This window comes from Dioscorea cayenensis, chromosome 11 (genome assembly GCF_009730915.1).
Source record: "Dioscorea cayenensis subsp. rotundata cultivar TDr96_F1 chromosome 11, TDr96_F1_v2_PseudoChromosome.rev07_lg8_w22 25.fasta, whole genome shotgun sequence".
In the NCBI taxonomy this organism is placed as follows: domain Eukaryota; kingdom Viridiplantae; phylum Streptophyta; class Magnoliopsida; order Dioscoreales; family Dioscoreaceae; genus Dioscorea; species Dioscorea cayenensis.
In genome coordinates this window covers 22257566-22279146 of record NC_052481.1, presented here as the reverse complement: position 1 = coordinate 22279146, position 21581 = coordinate 22257566, and the positions used below count along the sequence as shown (strand labels likewise).

Genomic DNA, 21581 nt, shown 5'->3' with positions numbered 1-21581 from the left:
TAAATAGCAAAAAAATTGGAGAGCACAAGTGGCTTTAATGTTTCATTCTATTGATATTTTAGAATTATCACATATGAGGACCATGAGGTAAGAAAATTCATTTTTATTGAAAAAATCATTCATTATTTTTAATTTTCAATTAATAAAAATTATAAAGCCATTCCATTCCCTCCCGCCCAAAAAATCAAAATCACAAATTCAATAGGATTTTGTGATTTGTTTATATTTATAAATCATTTAATTGAAAATTATTAGGATTAACATACATAGACCATTTGATGTCCAATATTACACTCACGCTTTTATTTTTATTTTATTTTGTGATATGTCATTTAATGGTCATTTTATAAATAAATAATCAATTGGTTTAGATTTGTATTTTAAACATAAATTTTTTTTTGCAAAGTTATTTAAGTTCAGATTATTCTTTTATTTTATTTATTTATTTATTTATTTATTTTGAGAACACTCTTTCAAAATTTAGAGCCAACCAAAATACTATATTTTCTATTTATCAATAAATACTATATATATATATATATATATATATATATATATAAATAGATAAATCACTTACTTACACCATTGTCGTTAGTTTGATCATACAACTGCTCACTCAATAAGGGGAAAAATTTACTCCTTAAGCAATGAGAAGGTTGTAATAAATAAATTATTGTGATTAAAAATATAAAAAAATAATACCCAATAAAACGAAAGAAAGAAAGAAAAAACCTTACTATAAACCGAATGGGCCTGATCAACCAATTAAGATTAGTTGGACTTGAGGCTACTTTTGGGCTCTCAATGCTGCCACGCTGGCCACTACATCGCCTGTTTTTACTTCCCATTTACAATGTTTCCCCGCATTAACCTTCACCAGCGACGTGGCGTCTACTCATTGGAACAAACTGCTGCAATGACAGTACCGAGGACCCTGTAATTTTCCTCTGTGGCAGGATAGTAATACTGTGACCCAGTTGCCGTTTTAAGGTAAGAATAACCAATCTTGTCTTTAGTGAAGACCACCGAGGCGCAGAACCAACGGTGGAGAATCAATCAGATTGGAGCATCGAGATTTGGAATGATGAGATCGTATGGCTGGCAGGGCCTCTTCTCTTCCCTTTATAAACCTCACTATCCCGCTTCATCTCTCGCTCCACCGCCATGGCCAAGGTGAGCAAGAGCTTCTCCTCCTCCTCCTCCTCCTTCTCTCCTATCGATTCCCTTGAGAATCTATGACCTAACCCTAGTTTCTAATCAATCCTTTCCTTTCCTTTCTATGCAGAAGAAGAACAGGAACAGGAACCAGGAGCCAAACCAGCCAGCCGAGGAGAACAACGGCGATGGAGGGAAGAAGCCGAAGGAGGAGGGGATACCCGCATTCGTCATCGTCAAGGTCGATATGCATTGCAGTGGCTGCGCCAATAAAGTCCGCAGATCCATCAAGGGTTTTCAAGGTACATAGATCGAAACTCGAAACCCATTTCTCTTGAATCTCAAATGGATTTCATGTTTCTCCGATGGGATGAGTAGGAGTGGACGGAGTGGTCACCGACCCGGCCAATGGGCAGATGACGGTGATCGGCATGGTGGATCACGTCAAGCTGAAGAAGAGGATCGAAGCCAGCACTCGCAAAACCGTGGAGATCCTCAACCCGCAGGCCAAGAAGGAGAAGAAGGATCCAAATCCGATAACCAACGACGTCGCCAAGAAACCACCACCACCACCACCACCAGCCCCCGCCGCCGACGAGAAGAAACCCAAACTAGTAATTTCATAGCCTTATTTTTTATTTTTAAAAATTATTTTAAAATTATTTTTCACTAATTAATTGAATTTTTTTTTGGTAATAATAAAAGCCCACAGTGTCAACAGTTGTGCTGAAGATTCCCATGCACTGCAAATGCGAAGGTTGCTACAAAAAAATCAAGAAATCAATTTTGAAAATTGAAGGTAATTAATTAATTAATTATCAAATTTTAAATTTAAGAAAATTCGATTGGGGTTGCATGAGAGCCGTCCGATGAGGATCAGACCGTTTGAACAAGAAGCTTCTGGCCGTCAGATTGATCTGACAGCTGGAACTCATGACTGCGTGTGTCGTCTATGCATGGGATGGACTAAATGACTATTTTACCCCTGATTTAGTTTCTTATTTACGATGAATGCCATCAGGAGTGGAGAACGTGAAGATGGACGGGGAGAAGGGTTTGGCGACGGCGAAGGGGACGATGGACGCGAAGGCTTTGCCGGCGGCGGTGAAAGCGAAGCTGAAGAAGGAGGTGGAGGTGGTGCTGGAGAAGAAGGAAGCCGGAGGCGGTGGGGAGAAGAAGAAGAAGGAAGGCGAGGGAGAGGAAACTCCAGCGGCGGCGGTGAAGGAGGTGGTGGCGGAGGTGAATAAGATGGAGTTTTATGGGGGGTATGTTTACTGCTCTGATATGGTGCAAGCTCCGCAGTACTTCAGTGATGAGAACCCGAATGCTTGCGCTATCATGTGAGTCTCATTGTTTGCTTTTATTACCGTTTTGCCAGGGAAGGGTATATAGGGAAGAGAGGAAAAGTAGTATATATATATATATATTAAGAGAGAGTAAAGAGAATGAAAAGTAGTGTTTGATATTGCTTTAAATTTGGATTAATTGAGAATGTGTGGATATATATGATTTTGGTATGTTACTGTGTATGTTGTGATTGTTTTGGAGCTCTTTATTTGAATTGTTTTGATTGCAGGGGGGAGAAATGAATTGCTGGAATTTTATTGCATGTAACATAAGTTGCACATTTTTGTGCATTTTATTGATTTATATGTTTTGATGGAATATCTCACTTTGGATTCTTTGTAAAAATGAGTTTTAAGAAATAGGGTTTTAAAAAACACTGAAAATAATTGGTGCTTTCGTGGTTCGGTTCTGATTTAATTTTTTTTAAAAAAAGATGCATATAGATTCCATTATTAAAATTTTTTTTTTATTTTTTTTATTTGTCATGTTTTAGAGCTCTTTTCTATTATTTTACTTATCACATTAAAAATTTTATACATCATTAAATAATTTTTTTCATTTTTTTTTTAATATAATGTAATTATATAATTTTCAATAAATCATAATTTATAAAAAATAAAATTATATACTCCACTAGTGGAGTTTTAAATAAAATTAATTTTATAAAATAATAAAAAAATTTATAAAATATAAGTAACTAACTAATTTTAACAATTTTTTTATAAATGTAATAAGTAAAAAAAAAGAAGAGTAACTTAAAATTCTTATTCTTTCAACTATTTTTGGTTAGGTTTTTATCTATTTATAGTTAGATAAATAAATATAGATTTAATTAAAAAACATTTTCATAAAAGAATGCACATGCAACATGAAGAGACCAATGCTGAAACGATCAAAAGTTTTTTACTTTTTATAGTTCACTGATGTCTAACATTATGCTTCTCACCACCATCATCATCATCTAGTAAAAGATTGACACCATTTGAACGAAGAGCATTGAGAATAGCCCAGACCTTAGTCTGGTTCTTGAAACCTTTCTTCTGTACCTCCTTCGTCGCATCGGCGTGAATGGCTTCACGGGCTAGACCGTCAACTTTGAGCCGCATGGCCAGCACCTCGCCCACGGCTGCAGCCGCCTTGGCATTGCAGGTGCGCCCGCACTCAAGTCCGGCTTTTAGTGGCTTCTCGACAGAGGATGCTGTCACAACAATCCGACCATTCTTCCTGTCTACAACATTTGCAGTTATATACTTTAGTGATATGAATAACCGGAGCACATACCTCTTCATGTACGAAGCCGAAGGAATGCTGCCGCTCATTGCACAAACAAATTTCCTATCGAACATTTCACAACATTCCAAATCAAAATAATGAGATGGACATTCCAAATTAATTCCCTAAAAGCATGATCACTCTTCAAGCTGTTTTTGGAACTTATGATAGCAGAATAACAACACTGTAAATCATCCAATCAGAACACTCTTAGGAGTTTAAGGTTTTTTTTTACAGCTATTCATTCATATGCTGCTAGAAATTCACCCAAAAGAAATGAATAACATTCATCACTGCAATCTACAGCTGTTACTTATTTCCGATAATAAAAAACTGAAATTATTTTTCAGATTTTCAGATGTTAAGTTGAATATTCATCTTGAATACAGATCTTGATTCACCAATTAGTCCTCTAGAGCATAATTGTCAAGATTTAAACCAATCTTTCTTGGAAATGATATCAATGTTATTCAATTTGGTATGTGACTACGATCTAACACCTTTCTGTCCCTTATTTTTTAATAATTTTTAAAACTTAGCAAATGGCTGTAAAGTAACACAAAGGCTCTATTTCAACTTATCATCACTAGCACAAAACAATAGCGCATGCATCTCATAGGTACTAAACAAGGCTTCATTTCACTCGTGACCACAAATATTTGCACTTTATAATGTTGTGGCCACAAAAAAATTTTTTAACACAAAAGCCACTTAACTCTTCTCCTGTAATACGTGTGGCCATAATGGCATGTTTTAAGGCGGTTTCCAGCAAGTTTGCTGATGCGGCGCTGATGTGACGCCGAAAATCACGTTAAAACAGACCATTATGACCATATGTGAAACTGAAGAAAAGTTAAATGGCTTTTATATTACAACAACAAGTTTTATAACCACAACGTTATAAAAGTGCAAACATTTGTGGTCATGAATGAAATGAACCCTACTAAACAAATAGAGTTTCAGGTTTTGCATCATGTGTGTGTCCATTTACAGCTTAAAGCTCAAGACTTTGCACCAACAACTACAATCAAACAATGGCAGAAGACAGCAACTGCCAACTGGTGTATTCAATGTTTGAATCAAAGCTATGAGTTTCATCCATTCATGACTATGATAATTTGTTCATTTACTATTATCTTCTTAAACCCAAAGGGCAAATTTACAGTGCCCAATTAAGAAAAATAAAAAAAAAAACTCATCTTCTTGTCATTATGGATAAGCAAATGGTAGAAGATCATATGGACATAACTATCTTTTATTTTCATTCTTTTCTCTTGAATCCTTTCTCTATTTACCTCAATTCAAACAAAACAAGAAATCTTCTGAACCAATAAACACCCACAAGAACAAAAACAGAACAACAATGTTCATATCTAATTAATTAGGTTTTCAATACAAACCTCTAAACAAAATCACTATATATATATATATATATATATATGTATACATATCTACAAACCTTGAAATTCCAACAAATATAACTATAATTTTTTTTATTTTACAAAATTGTTCTTGCAATGCTATAAAAAAAAATTATTCCTTTTCATTCAAACTCCTCCAAGCATCAAATTCATAGAAAAATAACTGCATAACCAAATCAAATGAAGAAGAACACTATTCAAACACAAACAAAGTGCAGTCTGGTTTGTTTTCAGAAAATATAACCATAAATTAGATCAAAATTTTTTCCAAGGTTCAATAAAACACAACACAAAAACTCTTTGATTCATGAGATGATCATAAGCACAATCTATACTGATGAAAGAATGAATTTTTTCAACACAAAACCAAATAATCACCTGAATCGCAGCAAATCCTTCAGCTCATCACTGAAAAACCCATGAATTGGGGATTTATTTAGGGTTTTAGTGTCTTCAAAACAACGCTCTAGGGTTTGCTTTCAGGGATTGAAGAAGAGGAATCAAAAGGGCTTGGTTGTTTGGGCCTAAGCTTGGTGGGCTTATCTGGGCCCATTGTCAAGGTTTGTAATGGCCCAATGACACAATTTTATATTGATTTAATTTTTAATCACACCATCAATTAAAGTTAATATTATTGTAATACTAAAATACCTCAAGTAATTAATTTTCTGGGTGAAAATTAATTTCCAATTTATTACTTTTCACCTTTCATAGTATTTCCAAAAAGTTATTAACTATAATGATTTTATCGCTAGAAACTTTTGGGGCGGCCCAATTTTATTGTTTTTGTTTTCAATCACACCATTGATTTAAGTTAATATTATTTTAATACTAAAATACCTCGTAATTCCTTTTCTATGTTATAATTAATTTCCAATTTATCACTTTTCACCTTTCTTAGTATTTTCAGAGTTATTAACTATGACATTAAACTCATTCAAATTTTTTTTTAATTTGATCTCAAAATCAATTTCAGTTATATATATATATATATATATATATATATATATATATATAATTTATTATTACTATTTTTATTATGGGTTTCTAATCCACCCAATTTTTTTGGAAGAGTAAGGCACAGGAAGTCTAATTAAAGATAGTCTTTTTTAATGAGTGTTGGGTTATAATAAATTAATTTATGTAAATAATAGTAATTTTGCTGAGGTGACATGCACTTAAACCCCCTGACTTGTACTAAAAAAAAATTTAATTAATTATTATTTAATTAATCCTTAAAATCTAATAAATCAGGAATTAATTTTTTGAAATTGATATTAAAAAGTGAATGTGTACTTTTAAAACTTATATAATTAATAAAAAAAATTAATTAATACTATAAAATAAAATTTATTAGGCAATGAGAATGAAAAGAAAGCCAATTGAAATTTGACCACCTTTTAAAACGTGGGGTGAGATCTAACCGTTAAATCCCAATCACCTCATCATCTACTGACACGTGGCAAACAATACCTAATCCCACCGTCTATAAATACCTGGTAGCCCTGAGCTAACGAAACCCTCTTAACTCGTCATTCTTTCGATTCATCGAAAGAGGGAGGAAAAAAAAAAAAAAAACCTAAATAAATTAGTAATAATCTCAGGATCAAAACCCTAGCTCCTCTCAAAACCCTCATCCGATCCCTAAATCGAAGCCTGTTTTCCTGATTTCTTGGAGTTTTTAGGTTTCTTTTTTGTTTTTTTGTTTGTTGTCTTTGGATTTTGGATTTGGTTGATTTTTTATGTTGTTTTAGGGTTTTTTTTTGGCAAGAAAGATGGTGTCGGACGCGAGCAAGAAGAAGACGGCGGCGAAGAAGGCTGCTGCTGCGGCGAAGAGAGGTGGGAAGGCGGCAGCGGTGGCTTCGTCGTCGAAAACAGCTGGTGATGCGCAGAACGGAGTTACGAATGGGATGGGAGCGCTGAGGATATCGGATCGGACTTGCACTGGTGTTCTTGCTTCCCATCCTCTTTCTAGAGATATTCATGTGAGTTGTTTATTTATTTTTCTTGGATTTTGGTTTTGAAAAAGGTTGCTATTTTGCTGGCAATTCGTTAGTAGGGTTTGTTCCTGATGTATTTCTCAAGGAAAAGATGCATCTAAAGTAGATCTTGACTGTATTATTTGATTTTTATGGTCTTTTATATTGAACATCATGTGTTGTTTGTAAGATTATGATAGCTTATAAATCTAGATCTACTGATGAGCTGTTGATTTTAGATCCAATCTATATAAATCTTGTTCTTTGTTTGCTTGTGTTTGAGCTTTACTGTTATCAATCTTGTTATAAATTGTTTTATTTTCACTTAAATTGATCAGAAAAAGCTGTGTTTGATTGTTGGATGTTTGTAATACTATCCAAAACTTGATTTTTTGTTTTGTTTGGAATTTTATGTGCAGATAGAGTCTTTGTCATTGACGTTTCACGGTCATGATTTAATAGTTGATTCTGAACTGGAGCTCAATTATGGGAGGTATTTTATCGTCATGTTTGTAATTCTGTCTATCCACTTGAATTACGTGGCAAATTGTTATTGATTCATTTATTTATTTTTCTAGACGTTATGGCCTTCTTGGATTGAATGGATGTGGGAAGTCTACACTCCTTTCATCCATAGGCTGTCGAGAGCTCCCAATTCCTGATCACATGGACATCTATCACCTCACACGGGAGATTGAAGCTTCAGACATGTCTTCACTCGAAGCTGTTATTAACTGTGATGAAGAGAGGCTGAAATTGGAAAAAGAAGCTGAGGCTTTGGCAGCCCAAGTGAGTCATGTGGATTTTGGATGTTCCTTTTTCTTTTCTTTTTTTGTTTTGGATGTTGCAAGTGTTTTTCATGTGGGTGTTGTTATTTTAATTGCATAGGATGATGGTGGCGGAGAGCAATTGGATCGAATTTATGAGCGTTTGGAAGCAATGGATGCAGCAACTGCTGAGAAGCGTGCTGCTGAAATTTTGTATGGACTTGGCTTTACCAAGCAAATGCAGGTGAAGAAAACTCGAGATTTCTCTGGTGGATGGCGTATGAGGATTGCATTAGCAAGGGCTCTATTCATGAACCCTACTATTCTTCTACTCGATGAACCCACAAATCATCTTGGTGAGAATTTTTTATCCCTTTAATATAACCTGTGTATATCTCTAGCTTTATCATAAGATATTATTGCATAAGTTAACGTGCATGCTTCTATGGTAAAGATTTCTCAATTATAAAAATTTTGCCCTTGTTTCCTTCTTAGAAATCGAATCTATGAAATGCTGATTGTTGTCTGGCTTTAAGAGAGTATGTTTTTCAATGAGATAATCATGAGCTTTATTGAATTTTAGGATAATAATCTCTAGTATATATAGCAGTAAGGATCTATGCTTTATTAGCATGCCAGCTTGCTCTATCACCTGGCTATGTCACATCAGAAATACTGCTTTAGAATACTCTCAAATAGAAACAAGTCTCTGAAGGTTTTCTGATTACAAAGGCGCCTCCTGACAATTGATGTAGATGCCAGAGTAACAATGCAGAAATCCCATTGAAACACCCCAGGCTCAAAGGCCCTGAGGGCTTTTGATGAAACAGAAAGTGTGATGGTACATAATCCTTCCCTGAAATGGAAGCTGCTCCCTTTGGAACTTCTTCTCTTGGATCACAGGCTGCATCGTTAGGATTCATGTTCCTAACAAACATCCACGTGATAGTATAATTGAGGGTTCAAGACACGGAAAGGCTGTATAGAATGATGGAGATAGCTTGTGTGGAGAATACCTGGGGATTGGCCTATCAATCATCTTTTGTTCCGCGCCCTGTGTAGCCAAATCTTAGACTAAATGCTCAAGTCCATGACCTTTAGGAGGTTCTAGGGAAAAAGTAAATATAATATGGGGCAAATGAATTATTTCAATGAATAATGTTTTATATGTGATGAGTATCAAATGGCCATATTTGTTAATTAGTTTTTGTTGCAAGCAAATCATCTAATTAGCAGAATTGGGGCTATTTCAAGTTTAGTGATTATACCAAACTTTTGAGTGAGAATTTGTAGAAAACAATATTTAAAATTCTGTTTACTTGTAAGTTTCTTTATTTGGCAGAATGGGGTTAGCTTGTTTGTTTAGTTAAGCATGCCTTTTATGATGTTCCACTATAGATGGTTGTCATCCAACTTCAGTTTATGAAATTGTTTTACATCTTTTGGTTCAACCTCATAACTGAGTTTGCCTTAACAGGCAAGGGAAAGTTTCAGTATTTTACAGTATTCTATTGAAACATGTAAAATATTTTTGGATTTTCTTTTATAAACTTCTTGTTTCTACGTCCATAAAACTCAAAAGTCGTTGAATTTTTACAGATCTGGAAGCTTGCGTCTGGTTGGAAGAGACGCTGAAAAATTTTGATCGTATATTGGTTGTGGTGTCACACTCTCAAGATTTCCTTAATGGAGTTTGTACCAATATCATCCACATGCAGAACAAGAAGCTGAAGTTTTACACTGGCAACTATGACCAGTATGTGCAAACTCGTTCAGAGCTTGAAGAAAACCAGATGAAGCAGTACAAGTGGGAGCAGGAGCAAATAGCCTCCATGAAGGAGTATATTGCCCGTTTTGGCCATGGTTCTGCGAAGCTGGCTCGCCAGGCACAGAGCAAGGAGAAAACTTTGGCAAAGATGGAACGAGGAGGTCTTACAGAGAAGGTTGTCAAAGACAAGGTCTTGGTATTCCGTTTCACAGATGTTGGCAAACTTCCCCCACCGGTATTGCAGTTTGTTGAGGTCACCTTTGGCTATACTCCTGACAACCTCATTTACAAGAGTCTTGATTTCGGAGTCGACCTGGATTCCAGGATTGCACTGGTGGGGCCTAATGGTGCTGGGAAGAGCACCCTACTGAAGCTAATGACTGGTGATCTTGTTCCTCTTGATGGTATGGTCAGGCGCCACAATCATCTCAGGATAGCTCAGTTTCATCAGCATTTGGCAGAGAAGCTTGATTTAGAGATGCCAGCACTGCAGTACATGATGAAGGAATACCCAGGTAACGAGGAGGAGAAGATGAGAGCAGCAATAGGGCGTTTCGGGTTGTCTGGCAAAGCCCAGGTGATGCCTATGAAGAACCTTTCTGATGGCCAGCGTAGCCGGGTGATCTTTTCTTGGTTGGCATGGAGGCAACCACACCTACTGTTGCTCGATGAGCCCACTAATCATCTGGACATCGAGACCATCGATTCGCTTGCTGAAGCATTGAACGAGTGGGATGGCGGAATGGTCTTGGTAAGCCATGACTTTAGGCTCATTAACCAGGTTGCCCAAGAGATCTGGGTATGCGAGAATCAAGCAGTGACTCGGTGGGAGGGTGATATCATGGACTTCAAGGAACATCTGAGGAGCAAGGCTGGGTTACCCAATTAAAATCCTGGGAAGAACGACTTAATTTTACTTAATACTCATCATCGACTAGGTTTTATCATTGTTATTATTATGAAACAGTCAATATGTTGAAGTCTATTGCTTCTATACTGTATTGTTATTCTATGGCTTGCTGCGGCATTCGTATAGGCTATTTGTATTGCTTGCCTGATCTTATTGCATAATGATCAGGGTAGCATATGAGCTCTAGTATAACTCTAGAAAACTTAAAATTTCTACTTGTTTTGCTTTTGTGCTTTGATGACCTTGTAGTGTAGAGTTCTATCAGTCTGGTTGTTTGTTGCTATGCTGTTTGAATACTACGGTTAAAAGTTTATTTGTGGCTCATAATAAAATATTTATTTTATAAATTAACCAAAGGTTCTTTCCTCCTTGTAAATTAAGTATATCTGAGCTTTTTATCCTTTTTGCTGATCTGGATTTGATTATTTTGTTTGGCCGGACGTTAGTGTCTATGTTCAAAACTATCATTTCGGGTAATAATCTTGAGTGGGTACCTTATTATGCCCAAATTTCACTTTGAGCACCAAATTTTGATTTGTTTCTTTTCGGATACTTTATATTTATTTACTTGCACCGGGAGGGCACCAGTGAAAATCCTTTGCTTATGTGGCCACCGGAATAGCCACATCAACCCCAAAAAATAATATCATTTTCCTATGTGACGTTGACATGTCAGCAACTTGATGATGTGGACAAGGTGATGCCACGTCGACGTCCACGTCACCAACCCTACCGCCCCCATCTCCCGTCCCCACCTTTCCCCTTCCCTCATTTCCATCGTTACAGCTTGTCGCCGTTCTCTCCCACTCTCAACCAACCATTTCTCTCCGACGAGCAAAATGAACAAGATTCTTAGAAGAGATTCTCGGAAGAGATTCCCGGAGGAGAAGAAATCTTTCAATTTCTTCTTTTACTATGTTCAACTCTATGTGCCCAGTTGCTTCTGAGAATCTCTTCCGAGAATCTTGTTCATTTTGCTCATGGGTGGGAAACGGTTGGTTGAGAGTGAGAGAGGACGGCGACGAACTGTGACGATGGAAACGAGGAAGACATGGAAGAGCGGGAGGGGGAAAGATGGGGATGGGAGATGAGGCCGGTAGAGTTTTTTAAGGGTGACTGATGTGGCAGGTGACGTGAAAGTTGACATGGCATCACCTTGTCCACATCATCGAGTTGATGACATGTTAACGCCACGTAGGAAAATGAGATTGTTTTTTGGGGTTGGTGTGGTTATTCCGGTGGCCACATAAGCAAAACCTCACTAGATTTTCTCTGGTGCTCTCCCGGTGTTAGTAAATAAATATAAGGTATCCGAAAAGAAACAAATCAAAATTTGGTGCTCAAAGTGAAATTTGGACATAATAATGTACCCACTCAAGATTATTACCCCTATCATTTCAGAGCCTCACTTTGTTGAAAAATTTTAACTGTTTGAGAAATTTCAACATAAAAATAAAATATAGAAATCTAAGAAGAACTTGGATTGTAATACAAATTAAACTTTTTAATAATAGTTATTCATTTAATTAATTTGCAGTTTAAAATAATATATATATATATATATATATATTAATCATCTGAATATATAAAAGTATCACCAATAATTACAAGAAAAAGATCAAATTTATCCATGATTATTATTAAGTTTACGTCAACATAAATTGAAAATAAAATATTTTTTTTCTAAAGATATTTGTAAAACTTTGTGCATTATTTAAATTTAAATATAATGTATTTACTATTTATTTGTTTTTTTTTAAAAAAAAATTCAGAATTTTCTGCATATACTTTTTTTACCAAATACTATGTAGCTTTGTTTCTTGGGTGCTTGTTAATGATTTTGGATTTGATTGTGTGGGAGGCACATTAAAACAAAATGGCACAAATAAGTGAATTTAGGAATTAAGCTTCTTGTCACGCATCCACATCTCAATTTCCTCCAATATCATAAATTCGTTTTAATTTACAATGTTGTTAAAAAAATTGATATGCCTTCGTTTTAAAATGAGTAAATAATTAATTAAATATATGATTTTTAAAAAACAGAGAAGCAAAATTATTGAAGTGTATCAATCATTGAACTTGTTTTATCATTGAAAACAATGAGCTATATATATATATATAATAAAAAAGATGAAAAATATGTTTAGCATTTTAGTCCTAACTTCATTCATGCCAAACTACCAATTTTATTCACAAATAAAACACCGATTGGCAAGGTTTACATTTGATCGTATTATTTTTGTATAATCACTTTATTCATAAATTTATATTTATCACATTATGAGATTCATATTAAATTAAAAAAATAGTTTTTACCAAAAATTCTATCAATTAACAATGAACACAGCCTCATAAATTTTTTATTATATATAAAAAAGGATAATATTTATATCCATGGTTTAAATCAAACTAGTAAAATATAGTAATTTTCCAAAAATATATATGCACAGTTTTTTTTATATAAAATACAGACAAATCATTTGTCAGAAAATGCACGAAGATTCAATACCTCAATATACCTCGTAGAAAAAGTGACTTGATGTCAATGAACACATCCTCATAATTTTTTTATTATAAAAAAATAATAATAATATTGATATCCATGCTTTAAATCAAATTGACCAAGTATTGTATCTTTCCAATATATATATACACAGAATTTTTTTATGCGAAATACATGCATTTCAATTACCATAATATGCACAATGTGAAGTTAATATTTCAACATATTTCCTACGAAAATCATTTTGTATTAATAAACTAATCATGTGTTTGGATTGGGGGAATAACAACTGTTAGCATATCAATCCTTTTACTGATGATTGTTAACACTTGTTTGGATTGAAGTAAATGAGTCTGTAGTATTTTCACGAAAGAATAGAATTCCTTCTTTAAGCCTGCATCTCATTCTTTTTAAAAATTCAAGAATCTTATTATTTAATGATGCAATTACAATTTTATCTTCATTTATTCTTCTCACAAGTTGTTGTATTTATGTAAGATTAACTCCCGTTTAGCCATGCTCTTAATATTACTCTTCTTTTAATATTCAAAGTGAAATATTGTTGTTTAGTTATGTGTTTATATCTTACCTTGTCAGCTTTGATGCTTATAATGTTTCAGACACTAAATTTAAACTCTAATGCCTTTTTGATTCAGTTTACAGTAATATTTTTTTATTGACTTGTTTACTTTTTTTTTTTAATCAATTAATTTTCATAATATATATGATATTACTATACCTAAGAAAATGCTATGATATCCATTCACCATGTCCAAAATAAGTGAATAACTTAAAAAGATACTTAAAATGAATTATTTACTAAAAATGAAAAGGATAACAATAATCAAATTTACCATTGGAATAAATTAAAGAGGATAATTAAATTAAAATATTTAGTTATAATAATTGAAGTGTATAGTCTTTACTCTTTACATAAATTGATATATTTCGATATTTAAATATAAATTAATTAAAAAGATAATAACTTCGAAAGATCAAATTGAAATAAATTAAAGAGCATAATTTAAATAAATTATTTTACTTAAATATTTAATTAAATAATATAAATATCTCAATAATTAAGATAATTTACTCATATTTCGCTCACTCATTTTTTCCCATAAATAAACATAATCTATTATATATATTATTTATTTACAAAAAAGTTATAAAGATAATTTACTCATATTTCGCTCGCTTATTTTTTTCCATCCCCATTTCTATTTTCCTCAATTTCATTTCCTTTATTTCTATTCCTTAAACTAAATACATCCTTAGGAGGTAATTATCACATACATAAAGTTTCAAACTAAAGTGCTAAGCAGTCTCACTAGAGTCAATTGTCAACTCATTAATTTTTAAATATTTTTTAAATGAATAAGTTCATGAATATTATATTATTATTATTGTTATTATTTAGAAAAATCAATAATCATATATATATATATATATATATATATATATATTTATAAACCAATGGGTTATATCGGGATTTACGGCATCAAGAACATAATTTTATGTTCAACTAAGATAAAAGGACATTTTTTTTTACGACAGACGATAAACTCATATACAGTCAAGGACTCAAGGGTATACATATAATCAAAAATGAATTGTTCATTATACACTCTTATCGAGCAATATAGAGATTGGGTTGCAAATCTACTCTCACATCAATAACCATTTAATTTTTATTTTTATCTTTATTTAAAAAAATCAATTATTTAATTTCAGGGTTGTTTATTTCTTTTTTGTGGTCCAAATACTAACAAATACTTCACCTTGTAATAGTATCAAGGGCATCCGAGTTTTTTTTTTCCTTTTTTTTTAAAAAAACAAAAATTCAGTTATGGGGAATTGATTTTTTTTTGTTTAACTGGAAAATAGTTTGACCGAAAACACAATGATAGCGATTTTTAAAAGGGTAACATTAGCAATATATATATACATGTTCAAAACCATCATTTATGAGCTGAACTTTGTTGAAAAATTAAACAGTTTTGAGAATTTTCCACATAAAAATTAAATATAGAAATTTAACATGAATTGATTTCATCTCTGAGAAGTAGAATATCTAATCTGATTAGACAAGTATATTCTTTCCTCATTTGTTTAAGTATTCTTTTTTTTTAAGATGATGATAATGCTCCATTTAAATATAATTCCAATGAATTTTGATGAAGTCACATGTAATACAAATTTAAAAAAAACAATAATAATTGTTATTTCAATTAATTTGCATTTTTAAAAATAATATTATATATCTACCGTGTGAAAATAAAAGCAATTAAAGTGTTGGATTAACATGTTAATAATCCCCTTACCAAGATTAAAACATCTTCTTTTAAACAAATTTTTTACTCCATTGGAATTAAGGGGATAAATTGAAACCCTTTAATTTCATAAGATCCAAATACTCAAGATGTTAATTTCCTAAATTTGATTAGCTGACATGACTAAAAAACTCAATCTTCTCCCTTGCAATTAAATACCACTGTTAATTATAATAAAAGGTCAGATTGATCCAAGGTTAATTTTTAGCTTATGTTAAAATAATTTCACCATAAAATAATATTTTATATTTTTCTTGTTGATTGAAAAGGGATTAAACATAATTTGATGAAAACAAAAATTCAAGGTTCATAATTATCATTTAATTCACTTTCCTTAAAACTAATGTTCATTAGTCACATAATTTGATAATTTTATTCTATTGACCTATGTTATCCTACTAATCACAAAAATAATAAAAAAAATTTAAAATTTATTTTTCCTCTTTAATTTTCACTGAATTATCAAACCCGAGGCTTGGGATTAAAAGCTTATTAATAACTCAAAAAAATAATTATTTTTAAATATAATTACATGATAAATTTTATTTAAATGTCATTTATATATCTATTATTATTTTTGATCCACTTCAAACTTAAAATAGAATATTTATCAATTAATAGTTTATAATGTTTATATCAAATAAAAAATAGGATTTGGGTTAACTCCAAATCTACTTCAACTAGGACTCAATGTATTTGACTAGACCACGTGTCACATTCTTATTGGACAAAGACACGTATCAACCGAATATGACGCGGTGATCCAATGGTCAAATACATCCAAGTCACACATTACTCTATCAAATCAACGGCTTAGATTCACACAGGATGATCTGGCGGAGTAATCAAGCTAACAAACGGTCATGATTTACCTAAAAAATGAACGGATCGATCGCCAGGAGATAAACATTAAGATACGGATATAATCCAACGGCTGTGATCTATCTAATCTTTCTTAGAGCGCAAGGATATTGGATTCGGGTGGGCGTTTCCTATAAATAGAACTCACCCACCTTTTCTCAGTTATTTAGGTCTTTCATCTGGTTTTCTCCGCAAGCTCGAGCTTTCTCCGATTCGATCTAGTTTCTCATCGATGGCGAACGCCGGCGAAAGCTCGTCCTCGGATCCGTAAGTATCTAGCTCTCTTGTGATTTGCCCTGTTTTGGAGGTGTTTTTTTGGATGGGATTTTTAGGGATTTGAGTTTGGATCCGAGGGTTTTGGTGTGGTTTTTTGTTGGGATCTTAATTTTGGGTTTGATTTGTAGGAAGGGGACGAAGAGGGATTTCAGCACTGCGATTTTGGAGCGGAAGAAGGCTGCTAATCGGTTGATTGTTGATGAGGCCATCAATGATGATAATTCCGTGGTGGCTTTGAATCCGGAGACGATGGAAAAGCTTCAGCTTTTCCGTGGTGACACGATCCTTCTGAAGGTATTGATAGTTTTGGAGTTAAATTGCAGTAGGGTATTCGGGGGTTTGAAATTAATTAGGTTTTGCTCTGCATCTCATTACTTCTTTTCTGTTTGGGGATTATTAAATTGATGATCTAATTAGTTTATGAGTTAATTTACCACTTGATGATGAGGGTTTTGTGTTATTTTTTATCTATATCTAACACTAAAACTGGAGCTTTTCCCCCTTGATTATATGCTGTATGGATTCTTGGAAATTCCCTTTTGAAATTGGTAATTCGTTTATCCTTTGTTGCATTGTCCGTCTCATATGTTTGTGACCAACAAATAACGTGATTTTAGGGTAAGAAGCGAAGGGACACTGTTTGCATTGCTCTTGTTGATGACACATGTGAAGAACCTAAGATAAGGATGAACAAGGTCGTCCGATCGAATCTGAGAGTTAGATTGGGTGATGTTGTTTCCGTTCATCAGTGTCCCGATGTTAAGTACGGGAAGCGTGTTCATATTCTTCCTGTAGATGATACCATCGAAGGAGTCACAGGCAATTTATTTGATGCCTATCTAAAACGTAAGCGTAGAACTCTTTCATTATTTAAATACAATGTGTTTATTTGTATTTGTCAATTTTTTCTTAAATTTTCTGTTGTCTAAACTTTGTCATATATTTTTTTTATCAAATATTTTGCAGCCTATTTCTTGGAGGCTTACCGCCCGGTTAGAAAAGGCGATCTTTTCCTTGTGAGGGGGGGAATGAGAAGCGTTGAGTTTAAGGTCATAGAGACTGATCCGGGTGAGTATTGTGTCGTTTCTCCCGACACGGAGATTTTTTGTGAGGGGGAGCCGGTGAAAAGGGAGGATGAGGATCGCCTTGATGAAGTTGGGTATGATGATGTTGGAGGAGTACGCAAACAAATGGCCCAAATTCGGGAATTGGTTGAGCTTCCTCTCAGACACCCTCAGCTTTTCAAGTCAATTGGTGTAAAACCTCCAAAAGGAATTTTGTTATATGGGCCTCCTGGTTCAGGCAAGACTCTTATTGCTAGAGCAGTTGCTAATGAGACTGGTGCTTTCTTCTTTTGCATCAATGGTCCTGAGATCATGTCAAAGTTGGCTGGTGAGAGTGAAAGTAATTTGAGGAAGGCTTTTGAGGAAGCAGAGAAGAATGCCCCATCTATTATTTTTATTGATGAGATTGACTCCATTGCTCCTAAACGTGAAAAGACCCATGGGGAAGTGGAAAGGAGAATTGTTTCCCAGCTCTTGACACTTATGGACGGGCTTAAATCTCGGGCTCATGTTATTGTGATAGGGGCTACAAATCGCCCTAATAGTATTGACCCTGCCCTTCGTAGGTTTGGTAGGTTTGACAGGGAAATAGATATTGGGGTGCCTGATGAAGTTGGGCGGCTTGAGGTCCTCCGAATCCACACGAAGAACATGAAGCTGTCTGATGATGTGAGCTTCTATTTAAGACATATAAATGGATTATTAACTATTTGTTTCTTGTTACTTTGTTTCAGCCAAGTTTTTGTGTTCTGTGCAGGTTGATTTGGAAAGAATAGCTAAGGACACTCATGGTTATGTTGGGGCTGATCTCGCTGCACTGTGCACAGAAGCTGCCCTACAGTGCATCAGAGAAAAGATGGACATTATTGACTTGGAAGATGAGACTATTGATGCTGAAATCCTTAACTCAATGGCTGTCACTAACGAACATTTCAAGACTGCTCTTGGTACCAGCAATCCCTCTGCCCTCCGAGAAACAGTAAGTTCTTCTGCTCATCTCCCCTCAATGACTTATTATGAACAAATAACCGTCGTCTTTGTTTAAAGTTTTTTTTTTTTTGGGTATGTTATATTGATTGTTATGATATAATTTTTATGAATAGGTTGTTGAAGTTCCAAACGTCAGTTGGGATGATATTGGTGGTCTTGAGAATGTTAAGAGGGAACTTCAAGAGGTAGTGATGGATTATAGCCTGATTGTCTTTCATTTATTAAGGTTGTATCTAATCTAAATTTTTCGTTTTTTTAAAACTGTTTTTTTTTATAGACTGTCCAATATCCAGTGGAGCATCCTGAAAAGTTTGAGAAGTTTGGGATGTCCCCATCCAAAGGTGTTCTGTTCTATGGCCCTCCTGGGTGTGGTAAGACTTTATTGGCCAAGGCAATTGCAAATGAGTGTCAAGCGAATTTCATTAGTGTCAAAGGTCCTGAGCTGCTCACCATGTGGTTTGGTGAGAGTGAAGCAAATGTGCGTGAAATTTTTGACAAGGCACGCCAGTCAGCACCATGTGTGCTATTCTTTGATGAGCTCGATTCTATTGCTACACAGGTTTGTTCTGCTTTATGTGTTTTTAGTTACTGTTTTTATATTTTGTTTATTTTTGTGCTTAGATGATATATTGTATGATCACATTTTATTTGTTATTGCAGAGGGGAAGTAGTGTTGGGGATGCTGGTGGTGCTGCTGATAGAGTTCTCAATCAGCTGCTAACAGAGATGGATGGCATGTCTGCTAAGAAGACTGTGTTTATCATTGGAGCAACCAACAGGCCTGACATTATTGATCCAGCTTTGCTCAGGCCAGGACGTCTTGACCAGTTGATATACATTCCTCTACCAGATGAGGCCTCCCGCTACCAGATATTTAAAGCTGCTCTGAGGAAGTCCCCGCTTTCTAAAGATGTTGATTTGGCTGCACTGGCCAAGTACACTCAAGGCTTCAGTGGTGCAGATATCACTGAAATCTGCCAACGTGCTGTCAAATATGCCATCAGAGAGAACATTGAGAAGGTATGCTTGCTCTTGCTACTTATAATTTATAATTCTTGAAGCATCGAGTTCTGCGTTTTGACAAGCTAGTGGTCTATATTGTTATTGCTTCCTCTGCTTTACATGCTATATGATTGGCAAGCTAATGATTGTTGTAGAAAATTGGAATGTTTTATATAAACTAAGTACTGATCTAGAAGTGATCCTTGTGGTGTTTGAACATCGTAGAAGAAACTGTTTAAGATCATATGCCAAATATGTGTCTTGTTAGAATCTGAATTGTGTGCCTTCAAAAGTATGTTTTGATCAAAGTACTGATCTACAAGTGATGCTTGTGGTGTTTGAACAACATTGTCTAAGGAACCATGAATGGTCATGTGCCAAATCTGTTTTCGTATTACAATTTGAAATGTGTTCTTTTAAAACTCTCTTTTGATCTGAGTACTGATCTCTAGAAGTGATGCTTTGGTGTTTGAATATTGTCGAAGAAGCCATGAAAGATCATGTGCCAAATATGTTTTCATATTGCAATTTGAAGTGTGTTATTTTAGACTTCTTTTTTGGTCTGAGTACTGATCTCTAGAAATAATGCTTGTGGTATTTGAACATTTTAGAAGAAACTGTGAAAGATCATATGCCAAATATGGGGTTTCATATTAGAATCTGAAATGTGTTCTTTGGAAATTTTGATCTGAGTAATTTTTCAACTTCATCTTTTATTTTGCTTTGAAATTGTTTCCTATTATGTTACTTTGTTGTAGGGAATTCAAGCTAGTTCAGTTTATGCCTCTTTTTTCATTTTTATGTCGAAATACATTATTGTAATGAGCCTGTTTGGGTGGAATCCATCATTTTCTCTCTTCTACAGGATATTGAGAGGGAAAGGAGGAGAAGTGAGAATCCAGAAGCCATGGAAGAAGATGATGCTGATGAGGTGGCCGAGATTAAACCTGCTCATTTTGAAGAGTCGATGAAGTTTGCACGAAGGAGTGTCAGTGATGCCGACATTCGCAAATACCAGGCCTTTGCTCAGACTCTTCAGCAATCTAGAGGATTCGGGTCTGAATTCCGTTTCTCCGACCGGTCGGAGACTGGAGCGACCACCACTGCAGCTGACCCATTTGCAACCTCTGCAGCTGCAGCTGATGAAGATGATCTATATAATTAGCTGCAACAAAACTAAACTCTTCAAAAACATTAAGGACTCTTTTAATTTGTGTTTTTTTCTGTCCATTGGATATTTATAATTTCTCTTGGAGACCATGTTGTCAGTAAAAGCATTTAGACATTTAAATTAAACCCACTGCAACGCAACTGTCATGTTTTCTTCATCTGATTTCAAATTTCTCTTAACCTTATAAAATGCTTAATATTGTTGGTTATGTTTTATTTGCGTTGAGTTTTATGTTTCATAAAATATCCAAACCAAATTGAAGGGGTTTCCAAATAAGCAGGCATTTCTTATCTAAAAAGATTTAACTTCGTTTTGGTTGATGTTTTTACCATTCTATAGTTTTTGATAAAGCAATTGGGAATGAGATGTGGTTTGGTGTTGTGAGGGTTTATTAACTTATTATTCACCTCATTTGTTTAAATATTCCTTTCACCCTCTCCCTTTCAAAGTTTTTGCATGTTTTTGTTTGTCTAATCATTTAAATTCATTGTACTATAAAATGGTACATATGATTCAAAGAATGTACTTTGTTGTACTCTATTATTTTCTAGTTGCAGTTAGTCACCATTGGTAATGGATTGCTTTGTTATTCTCTTTGTTTTTTTTATGTGTAATTTTTTTTACTGAGCGGTGTAGTTTATTTATTTTTTTAAAAAAACTTTTTTCTTTTAATAAAAAAACAATTCAAAGAACAAAGAAAACAAGATTCGCATACGGGTGGATTGAGGAAGATAAAAAGAGACCATCATTGAGTAAATA

At 34.2% G+C, this 21581-nt stretch overlaps 4 protein-coding genes across 6 annotated transcripts; 3 read left to right on the top strand and 1 right to left on the bottom strand.

The window, feature by feature from the left end:
- The first annotated feature begins 1164 nt into the window (after positions 1-1164).
- On the top strand, positions 1165-2646 carry LOC120272633 (heavy metal-associated isoprenylated plant protein 3-like). The gene is made up of 5 exons (XM_039279502.1): positions 1165-1173; positions 1286-1457; positions 1534-1769; positions 1861-1954; positions 2177-2646. Exons 1-5 carry the CDS (start codon positions 1165-1167, stop codon positions 2497-2499), a joined length of 834 nt encoding a protein of 277 aa, XP_039135436.1. The 3' UTR covers positions 2500-2646.
- A 737-nt stretch (positions 2647-3383) lies between these two features.
- On the bottom strand, positions 3384-5669 carry LOC120271902. Its single transcript, XM_039278589.1, has 3 exons — positions 5574-5669; positions 3784-3837; positions 3384-3726 (listed from the first exon to the last, which is right to left on the bottom strand). Exons 2-3 carry the CDS (start codon positions 3819-3821, stop codon positions 3420-3422), a joined length of 345 nt encoding a protein of 114 aa, XP_039134523.1. The 5' UTR covers positions 3822-3837; positions 5574-5669; the 3' UTR covers positions 3384-3419.
- Positions 5670-6721: 1052 nt separating this feature from the next.
- Positions 6722-10883, top strand: LOC120272064 (ABC transporter F family member 1). Of its 3 annotated transcripts, none has more exons than XM_039278801.1 (6): positions 6722-6880; positions 6971-7180; positions 7594-7667; positions 7753-7963; positions 8063-8297; positions 9541-10883. In XM_039278801.1, the coding sequence occupies exons 2-6, from the start codon at positions 6971-6973 to the stop codon at positions 10596-10598; spliced, it is 1788 nt and encodes a 595-aa protein (XP_039134735.1). In that variant the 5' UTR covers positions 6722-6880; the 3' UTR covers positions 10599-10883. The 3 variants fall into 3 exon arrangements, with proteins under 3 accessions (XP_039134735.1, XP_039134736.1, XP_039134734.1); XM_039278802.1 differs by having other exon boundaries at positions 6724-6880; positions 6950-7180; XM_039278800.1 differs by having other exon boundaries at positions 6725-6881; positions 6967-7180.
- A 5583-nt stretch (positions 10884-16466) lies between these two features.
- Positions 16467-21006, top strand: LOC120272056 (cell division cycle protein 48 homolog). The gene is made up of 9 exons (XM_039278792.1): positions 16467-16586; positions 16724-16889; positions 17213-17441; positions 17562-18328; positions 18417-18638; positions 18763-18834; positions 18927-19208; positions 19310-19669; positions 20517-21006. The coding sequence occupies exons 1-9, from the start codon at positions 16552-16554 to the stop codon at positions 20814-20816; spliced, it is 2433 nt and encodes an 810-aa protein (XP_039134726.1). The 5' UTR covers positions 16467-16551; the 3' UTR covers positions 20817-21006.
- The last annotated feature ends 575 nt before the right edge of the window (positions 21007-21581 follow it).